At 49.8% G+C, this 10,444-nt stretch overlaps 1 protein-coding gene across 2 annotated transcripts; it reads right to left on the bottom strand.

The window, feature by feature from the left end:
• Positions 1–833: 833 nt before the first annotated feature.
• Positions 834–8,456, bottom strand: SLITRK5 (SLIT and NTRK like family member 5). Of its 2 annotated transcripts, none has more exons than XM_059377864.1 (2): positions 8,368–8,456; positions 834–5,198 (listed from the first exon to the last, which is right to left on the bottom strand). In XM_059377864.1, the coding sequence occupies exon 2, from the start codon at positions 5,188–5,190 to the stop codon at positions 2,320–2,322; it is 2,871 nt and encodes a 956-aa protein (XP_059233847.1). In that variant the 5' UTR covers positions 5,191–5,198; positions 8,368–8,456; the 3' UTR covers positions 834–2,319. The 2 variants fall into 2 exon arrangements, with proteins under 2 accessions (XP_059233847.1, XP_059233848.1); XM_059377865.1 differs by lacking the exon at positions 8,368–8,456 and adding an exon at positions 7,769–7,950.
• Positions 8,457–10,444: the final 1,988 nt, after the last annotated feature.

Genomic DNA, 10,444 nt, shown 5'->3' with positions numbered 1-10,444 from the left:
TTTTCTTTTCATGATAATATCATGGCATTATTAACATTGTTACTTTCCCCTTTGAAAGAAAATTTTGGAAGGGAAAATGTTGCACAGAATGGGGATAGTTTATTTCACTTGACCGATGTAGGATTACTCATTTTTTTTTTTTTTAATTCCTCAGGGAAACTGTTACCACCTGTTCAATCCAAATTCAAGCAGTTTCTGTCAATTTACTCATGGGTGAATGCTGCCTCTTTGTGGCAGAATGCCATGGAAAGTGTTCTTTAAACATAAAGTTCATGAACAGCCCTTTGATATTGTTTGTACACATTTCTGGTGAGATTACGGGAAAATCCACCAACAGCAATGAAGCACATGGCTCTTTAAGTTTCAGATTAATTCAAACACTTCCTACCCTTAAGTATTAACCTAAATTCACCGGCAAGCTTTACTCAGAGGTGAACAGCTTATACCCAGTAACTTTTGAACATTTAGGATATAGATCCACTTGAGATAAAGTATCCAACGTAATTGTCGCAGGTAGTTTTACACGAGTTAAACTTAGGAAAACTACGGGAATATTGGAAAATTAAGACACTACAGGAATTGTAGACTGAATAAATAATACGGACATAGCAAAATACATAACATTGGGAGAAAAATGAATAGGCAGTATATTACTTACCACGGTCCATGTATTAGATGAATACTTCAGTAAGGAAAGAAAGTGTACAATTGAAATTTCATTAATAAACATATTAATGCCACATTTAGAAAAAACATAATTCCCTGAATTTGCAAAGGTGAATTTTACATATATATATATACAAAGATTCAAATTTGATAATTAGGGCAAATTTTTTAATACTAAGAATGAAAGTTAGCTACTATGTCCTAATTGTTAATAATGGAGATTCAATCACACATAGCTATTTCTTTTGCACCTTAAGCAATCATTACTTCAGTCCCTCATATTTGATATAGTTATCAAGTGTTTATTCAGAAACTATTTAAAAAATTACATGTGCTGGGATACATATGAGACTGTAACAACAGTAGCCCCATCTTACAGAGATCCTGTTTGTGGTTATCATCATTGCTTGCTGCCCCAGAGGGTTAAAGACATTGTATAGAGATTTGTACAGTCCATCGTTTGGTCTTCTGAGGTGCCAGTAACATGTGGATCTGTACAAATGCAACTGGGTTTGGTTAAACAATCAAAAATCGGCTACAATAGTAGTCAAATCAATACATCATTTTGGTTGACTAATAAAAATACTTTTAAGTCTTCTCTAATAAAACCAGAAACTTGCACATGATTCTTACTCGAATGGCCCAATTAATTGCCCTCATTTTTTTCTCTTACCCATTGGGATACAACTTGTTTGTTTATTTGTTTTTAAGTTACAGATCCAATTGGGTGGGTTGCATTGATTTTACGATTTTCCCATTAAGTTCTCCATATGTTTAGTGATTTAAAATGCCTTCCTGATATCACTTCAGTTTTGGAAATGCAGCTCCTAATATAGTGCGACACCTCTGTGAAAATCATAGGCTAAATAGTGAAGGAAAGAGAAATGCTAAATGTGTATATAAAAATAGGTGCTACAATAAAATATTTGTATATTTCATCAATAAGTTATTTTGACTAATCAATTATGGATCATATAGCTCTGTAATTTAATGATTTGTCCACATCTATGGTGATCCTTTTTCAGATCACAATACTTTTGTTTTTAATTCAAATGTCCAGAATGCATACAAACACATCCTTTAAAAAGAAAGGAAAAGTAATGAGAGAGGAGGGAGGGAGGCAGAAGAGAGAGAGAGAGAGAGAAAGACTTGGGGTGGGGGGGAGGAAAAGGGAGAGAGAACAAACTTTCCATTAAAGTTGGGGTGTGCTAATCTCTCCACAAAAGCCATTTAGACCCACCCATGGCTTAAAGGGGGGGGGGGGAGGAGGGAAAGGGAACAAAAGAGGAAGAGTAGAACCTATGCGCTGCCATCTTCCACCCTTCTTAGCACTTCCAACCACTACAAAAATAACTGCGACCTTTAACAAGTCACCTGCGCAGCAAACTGCCCTCCCTAAACCCTTCTCCTCTCCTCCCCCACACGCAAGAAGCGAAAGTGATGTGCCCAGTTTACACAAACGTTTTCCCCACGTGTAAAAATTAAAAGGAAGTTGCACACCCTTTCAGTATCTTCCGCCGAAGCTGAGAATCTCGTGCCAAGGCACTTCACCCTAAAACGTTGAAACAACACAATTAATCAAATGTGTTCACCGTGTGTGTCTGCTTGCTTGTTTGTTTTAAATGCAAAAGCTCCCAGGGAGTTTCTCTGCTTTTAGAACTGGCTAAATGTGGTCTGTTTTTCCAGCACTTCGAGGTAGTCCGGCTCAACGTTTAGTTTTGCTTTTAACTCCAGATACTCGTTCCGGTTGGGTTCTACAAAGACAGCACTGGGGGGGCTGTAGAGCACCGGTTCCCGTAGCCTGCTGTCCCCGGCCCCCGGGTGCAAATACTGGTGGGGGCGTCTCAGGTCATAGTTGGGGGAGAAAGTGTAAGCAGCGGGGCTGCACGGAAATTTGGGATATTCCGGGAGGCTGTTGCCGGCGGGGGTGGTGGAGCAGTGTTTGTCTGGTTCTAAAATGCCCCTGTAAAAGCGGTCGGCGTCCTGCACCGGCGACAGCAGGTCCTCCCGGGGCTCGATGGTGCTGACGCTATAGGCGGGACTCCGCAAGTGGTGGCTTTCCCGCCTCTCCTCCTCCCCCGGCTGCAGCTGCAACTGCGGCGGGGGCTGCTGCTGAGGCTGCGGCGGCGGCGGCGGCGGCTGTTGCTGCAGGTGGTGGTTGCTGCTGTAGGTGACCTTGAGCTCGTGCAGGTCTTTGTAATCCTCCACGGAGTTGCCCTCTCGAGAGCGGTAGATGGGGTTTTTGCACATGTGGCCCAATGGATGGGGGATGTACTCATACACGTGGCCCGCGGGCGTCTTCACCTTGGGCAGCGCGGGCCCGCGGTGGTGCACGTGCGCGTGCGGGTGGCCTCCCGCGCCGCCGCCGCCGCTGTACACGCTGTACTGCATGTTGAAGGAGCTCACGTCGGAATTGTTGGTGCTGGTGTGGTCGCTCTGGTTCTTCTTCCTGCGCTTCATAACCAGCACGAAGAGCCCCGCGGCCACGAAGACGGACATGATAAAAACCAGCAGCAGGCTGAGAATCAACACCGACAAGGGCACCGACGACGCCCCTCCCCCCGCGCCCAAGCCCGCGGGGGCCCCGGTGCTGTTCAACCGGACCGCGGGGGTCACCGCGCTGGTCCTCGCTGGGACTTGGATGGAGGAGGGCGTGGGCGTGGAAACCACCACGTCAGAGTAGTCTGGGCACAGCAGCTCCGACTTAATAGAGCGCATATCCGTCTCCGCAAACTTCTTGGGCGCCTTGCAGATGACCTCGTCCACCAAGACACCCACTTTGAGCTGCTCGACCCACAGCTTCATGCCCACCACGTCGCAGGTACAATCCCAAGGGTTGTCATGCAGGTCGATTTGGATGAGTGACTTCAGCTGGTCCAGAACTCCACTCACGGGCAAGGAGGTGAAATGGTTACTCCTTAGGTTCAGCCTGAGAAGGGTCAGGCCAGAGAAGACCCCTGAGGGCATGGTCTGCAGGAGGTTGTTATTCAGGAATAGCAGCTGGAGGTTTGGGACCGGATCGAAAGTCCCAGACTGAATCTCACGTATGAGATTGTACTGGAGGAAGAGATACTGCAGGCTTTGCAGGCCATAGAACAACTCTGGGCTCAGCCTCTCTATCCTGTTGCCATTTAGGTAGAGGCGCCTCAGGTTGGTGAGATCCCCGAAGGCGCGGTCCTGGATCATTGAGATGCGGTTGTTGCCCAGGTGTAGGAGGTCCAGCCCCGTGGCCTCCAGGAAGTCGCTCCTGCGCACAACCGCAATGTAATTCTCTGTCAGATACATTTTCTTGGGGTTGTAGGGCTTGGGCTGCAGTTCTGCGATGCTCTCGATTTTGCGCTCCTGGCAGTTGACGTTGAGGCCCAGATCCGAGATTTGTAGGTTGCAAGTGCACGCTGTGGGACACTCCAAAGGCACCGGAGATTTGGTCTGGTAGGCGATGCTGGGGCCATAGTTGCCATAGCCCAAGTCCTTGGAGGGCTGCCGAGAGGTGGGGCGCACTCTGGGCTTGTTGGGTTGGCGGGTCCCCTTAGGGGGCTTTAAGGGGGGTTTGTAAACAGCAGAGGACGAAGTGGCCACTGAATTCACCGAGGCTGGGGTAGTGTGTAAATACCCGGTGGTGCTCAGAGGTGTCTGTGGCCTCATCTCATAATCTGAAATAAGTTTCCTTGGGCAAAGTTCCTGCTTGGACACCTCATCCAGATCTCTGCCATGTAAGCGGAAGGGGGTCTCACAAACCACATCCCCCACCAGGGCAGAGTAGGAGATGCTGTCCAACCAATCCTTGAGAGAGATCAACTCACAGGAGCAATTCCAGGGGTTTTCTTCCAGCTGTAACTCCACAACTTTATCCATGTGCTGCAACAGCCCCACATAGGGCAGAAGTTTCAGCCGGTTCCCTCGCAGGTCCAAGTGCGTTAAGGGCACAAAACGGAAAAGGTTGTTGGGTAAACTGGACAGGAGATTGTCATTGAGGATAAGCACCTGCAACAAATGCAGTTTCCCAAAAGCATTGGGTTCAATGACACTGATGTAATTGTAATCGACCTGTAGGTACTCCAGGCTCTCTAGGCCAAGGAAGGTATCATCACGCAGAAGTTCCAGTTTATTATTGTTCAGATGCAGTCTCCTTAAACCCCGCAGCCCATGGAAAGCCCCAGTCTCAATGTCCTGGATCACGTTGCTGCCCAGATGCAAAATTGAAGCCCCAGTGTAATTGACAAACTCATTGGGATACAGACGGTTCAAAAGGTTTCCAGACAACAAGAGGTGGTAGATTGGGAAACGGGGAGGGCTAATTTCAGAGAGGCTGATGATCCCCCGGTTTTCACAGCTCACAGTTAAAATGCCGTCCTTTTCCTCACAAGGACATGCATTGTCACAGATTTCCCCATAATAATCGATGGTTTCTGCACACGAAAGGACGAGAGATGTTAGAGCAAACGCTAGAGTCTGCAGAATCCAGCTATGCATTTTTCTGTGAAGGTCCTGTTCCAAAGTTACTGGGGGGCAGCAAGTGTGCATTTTACCTCCTGCAAGGGAGAGAGAGAAAAAGGAAACAACAGAACATGACACAAACTGAAGGGATTCGTAAGAAAGTCTCTCTTGGCCCTAATACTATTTCTCTGAAATCCAGAAGGAGGGGAGATGAATGATATCCACCCCCCCCCCCCAGTGGAACACCGACATTCTTCAGACTTTACTAATAGAACATATTCATTTTGATTTAAAGGTTGATTTCATTTCCTAATGAGTATAACAGGAACATGCTGCCCTCTACAAGGTAAGGGCAGGTTAAAGTCCCATTTTAGTGGTTTTCCTTGCTCCCCCCCTTTTCAAAACCAATCCATAAATATACATAAAATGGCTGTCAGTTCAGTTTCATGGTTCTAATTTAAGAGAAAAGAAGCACCATTTTACAGGGTTCCCCACCTCACCCATACCAAACCCGTCTGCCTTTCTTTCAGAATCTACTCAGTTAACAGTTCACCGTGAAGGTCTCCCATTTTTCACAGAAAAGCAAAGAGTCACAATACTTGGGCTATTTTAAACCATCGCTGGAAATGCCAGGGTGGGAACCTAAAGAATACTTTTCAGAGGCAAAAAGGATGTAAGATAATGCATCAGAAGGACCCAGAAGAAGCTCTTAAACCACCAATTGTCTTCAGGAGCTTTGAGTAAGAACAGGAGAGCGCATTCCCTTTGATGGTGGACTTCACTATCACGCTTTTAGGCAGATCAGTGTCCTAATTGCATGCACGGTGCCACTTAGCAGCGCTTCTCTGAGTGCGCCCTGCGTCCACTTCTCCTCATTGCTCATGTCAGCGACGCTACCAAACCGCATCTTTAAGCCACAGAAATAGTTCTGCACGTTGGATTACAAAGAACTCAGCGAAGGCATCCGCAATCCCGGAACACCTCCCGATACCTGGAGTTTAAAGAGGACGTTCCGACCGCTTACCGGGAATCAGCTAAAAGTAAACCAAGGGCCAGCGCCAAAGCTTCCCTTACCTCCCGCTCCGCGTCTGTTTGCCACGGTATGCAAAACTAACCCTCCCGAATTAGCAAGATTTGGACTGAACTCCCACCTCACTAGCATGCCCATCAGCTTTGGAGTTGTTTATTGCATTTAATCGTCAATAGTTTACTCCCCCTCCCCCTGATCCCCCCTCCCCCCTTAAGAGAAAGGGCACTCGGGCTGATTAACAGGCAAAATAGGATGAAGGGAGGGAGAATGTCAAGTGACACAGGTCTGCGCTCTCAAATCTGAATTTCATTTCCTCAAGGGATCAGTCTGAAGCCCTCCCTCTTTTCTTTCTCGATTTCTTTTTTGTCCTCTTAAAGGCTTCCTTTGACTTCCTACTTCGGGTCGACAGCGGTCCTCAAAAAGGAAAGGACAGAAATGGAGAGAGTGTGTGAGTGTGTGAGTGCGTGTTGTGTGGGTTGCGGCGGGGGTGGGGGGACGGGGGACGGGAATTTGATAGAGATGCTGGGCTCTGGGAACCCATGCCTTCTCTCCAGTCAGCCTTGCCTCTGCCTCGCCACCACCGAAGTCTGATGTCAAATCGCAACCCAAACTAAAGCCAAGACGTTTCTGAGTCATGGGTTCCAGCCTGGAGACTCGGTCTTGCTCCCCTAGCCGAATCCAGCCCACGTTATTAAGAGCCCCTGCATTCGCACGCACATGTGCAAGTGTGCCTGCGAACCATTCACGTGTGGCCACCCAGACGTGTCGAGACGAATCGGAATCACAGTGTATAAACCTCGCAAGTACCTCCGACCTCCCAAGGCAACCGCAAACGCCTCCTGGCTTAAAAGCGGCAAAAACACCCCCTATGGAAAGCGAAACGTTTACCTTGAAATTTCAGTTCTCCACTGGATCAAATCTGCACATCCATTCAGCGGGGGTTGGGTCCCCTCCCCCTCCTTCCCACTGCTTCCCCGCCCCCATCCCCCTCCCACCCTTTCTGACAGCCCATTGCAAATTGTGTCCAGCCGGTATTAACCTGGAGCGTTTACAACTTTAATTCAGTTCTGGTTAGCCGGGGTCCAAGAGCTTCCTCTCACCCCACTCTCTTTCTCCTCCTTGCCATCAAAGGAGCCCAAAATTTTGAGAAAATAAAGTTGAATGAGCCGGGGAAGGCTGACATTCTGACTGGGAAACGCACCTCTGATGTAAATTAGCGGGTGCGTTGCACATTCTCAGATTATTACATCTCAGATTATTATTCTTATTATTATTTTTGGAGGGTGGGGGCGGAGGGACTGTATTTGTTTGCTCCAAAGAATTTAGACCCTAGACCATCGCCCTGTACATCCCTCATTAAAAAGAGTGGGGCTGCGCGGGCTGGAGCCCAGCACCCAGGCCGGACCGGTTGGTCTGGGCGCAGCTGCTCCCATAGCGGCCCAGGCAGAAGCACCCGGAGTTCCAGGACGCGAGGCTCCCTTCCCCCACTCCGCCCCAAAGCGAAGGAAGAGAAAGGGAAGGAAGGAGGGGAGGGAGGACAGGGAAAGAAAGCCACCCCGCTGCCACATACACACACACACACACACACACACACACACACGGGAGCGTCTTTTGCAAAGTAAACGGTCGACTTACCCCGTCTCACATCTCCAGGGCCCACTCATCATAGCCGCCCCTATACAAAATACCTCTTTGGGGTGTGCACTGGATTTCCTGAGCCCAGGCAGGGCAAGAAGGCGGAGAGCAGTGCGGTCCAAGCTGCCGAAGGAAAGAGGCGCCCGGACGCCGCCAGCCCGGGGCCGCCGCCGCGGTGGCGACCAAGGGTTCCGGGGCTCCCCAAACGGCTCTCCCCGGCACTCTCCGTGGTAGTCGGAGTGGGCAGCGGGGTGGGGGGGAGGGTAGAAGGGGGCGATCGCGAGCGGCCGGCAGGGATGGGAGGAGGAGGGGGAGGCGGAGGACCGGCGGTAGAGGCTCCTCGCGGTAGGGGCCGGGAGCCGGAGCCGGGCGGGGCGGGGAAGGAGCTGTTGGAGGGGAGGGGGGGGGAGGCGCGGAACCCGAGGAGGGGACGTGAAGGCTGCCTGGCACCGCCGGCCCCTCCAACGTGACGGTCAGCCCCGCCGAGCGATCGCACCCGCTCACACTCACGCTCGCTCGCACACTCGTTCCCACCCGCGCCACCGCGCGATCGCAGGGTCCCAGGCACCCTTCGCCGCACTCCCCAGGCGGGTACTTACAGTTGCCATCTGCATAAGGGGCAACTTTCTCCAAGCCAGCAGCAGCCGCCGCCCCCTCCAGCAGCCTCCGACTCCGCGTACCCTTCGGCCTGGGTTCGCGCTGGCCGCCCCTCCCCTCCCCCCTCGGCTTTCCTCCTCTCTGTCTTCACCACATTCCCCCCTGGTCAGTGGCGCACGCCCGGGGACTAGCCAGAGGGAGCGGGGCGCGGGGGTGTGCATGCATCGCCCGCCTTCTTCTTGCAGCGCACACTGTACATGGTAGTGAGGGGGCGAGCAAAGGTGGCACCGGCCCCTCGGCTACTCCCGCGGCGGCTGCGGCTCCTGCGCCGCCCTCCACCCTCCGCGCAGAGGCGACCACCGCGCTGGGATCCCGCCGCCGCTGTCCCCTCGCCGAGTCCGCCGCCGCTGCCGCCGCCGCCGCGGCCCCTAATTAGTGTTTGTACGGTTCCCGCATCCTCTTGGCGGTTTCATCGCTCCCAGTATTTGCAGGGGTTTTTCTCATCCCTTCCCCAGATGCGGCGCACGATCGTCATTATTTGGAACTCTCTATCTCCGACATCCTTTAGGGGGCCTGGGGGGACAGGAGCAGCGTTGTTCTACGCCTGTGGCGTGTCCCGGCAGCCTGGCGGCTCTAAAATACTCAGAGAAAATCGCGTCTTCCCTCCCGGGCGCTGAAAATGTGGCAACACGGTAAGCATCACAGGGGTCTCTGAGACATCTGCTCCAGCTCAGGGCCCCGTCCAGTGCACTTGTTTATTGTCGCGCCGCTGGTGCGAGCCAAGCTGCAGCAGACATGATGGGCCCGGGTCGAAGCGGGCGCTCAGTGGCCGATAGATGGCAGCCGAGGGCGAGGGCGTCCCTGGATTCGGGCGGTGCAATCGGAGCACCCCTTGGATGTCACATTCGTGGGAGACAGAGGAGTCTTGGACCATGTGCTTAGCACAAGCGTAGGACTGTGCAATCCTTGGATTGAAAAAGGGAGGAGTGGAAATAACCCCGACAGTGCCAGGCTTGTTGGTGGTCAGGGACAGACGATTCCAGCCCTGTGCTCTTCGCCTGCCTTCCTCCAGCCATTTAGAATAATACAGCCCCTGCTCTGTCTCATGTACTTACTCTAAAGGACCCTGGAAGAGGGAGTGGTCCATCCTAGCTGCAAACAAGGGCGCTAATATATATATATATATATATATATATATATATATATATATATATTATATATATTTATATTTAAAGAATTGCATTTTATAGGTTGTGTCTGAGCGATGCAAGGGAATGTGAACGACTTTCAGAGAGAATGGTTGTGAATACACTTGGTGTGTACTAAAAGCTGGAAACCCCTAAATAAATGCAGTATCGATAGAAAGCGAGTTTCTTGAAGAGTCACCTGCTAAACTCCACTAGCGTCATCTCTACAGTAAGTATTCCTGTCTCTTTCCATGAAACCAGGCACCTCCCTCCCCAGAGGGAGAAGGGGGGGTCTTTACATTCATAGGCATATTTCTAGTGTTTGTAATATTAGACCTGCAGTCCTTCCCGGGTATAGAAAAAAAAAAAAAGTTGATCATAGTATTTGGCCCAGCGGAGGCTGAGTGCACATGTACCTATTCTATGATAACTGGGTCGTTTTACCACTTAAATATTTTTATCTCCCTTATTTTAGGATTAATTATGAATTAATTATTTTTGGAATCCTCTTAAACATAATTGATATTATCTCCTTGGTGATATTTGGGATACTGTCGTGGATATAATATCTTAATTAAATATAGGATTATCAAGATTCTGACATCTATACAAACATATCTTCCCACATCCTGTCTCTGTGTTGAAATTAGGAGTTCTCTAGAGTTGGTTTATACTGCAGTCTCTTGAGATTTTGCAACAGTTCTTGAAATTTCTTCTCACTCTCTTCTGCAAATATTTTTCAGTTAATCCATACATACTTTGAAACAATCTTATTTTGTTTAAATTCAGGGCATGTGCAAGATATGGAGAAAAGAAGGAATCTGTAGTATTGGGTAATGATAATAAAACCTTATAAAAGAATTTCCTATAAATTTAGAAACGTTTGGCCCCA

Source organism: Mustela nigripes, chromosome 15, assembly GCF_022355385.1.
Source record: "Mustela nigripes isolate SB6536 chromosome 15, MUSNIG.SB6536, whole genome shotgun sequence".
Classification (NCBI taxonomy): Eukaryota; Metazoa; Chordata; class Mammalia; order Carnivora; family Mustelidae; genus Mustela; species Mustela nigripes.
The sequence above is the reverse complement of the archived record's forward strand: the minus strand, read 5'-3'. Positions and strand labels throughout refer to the sequence as shown.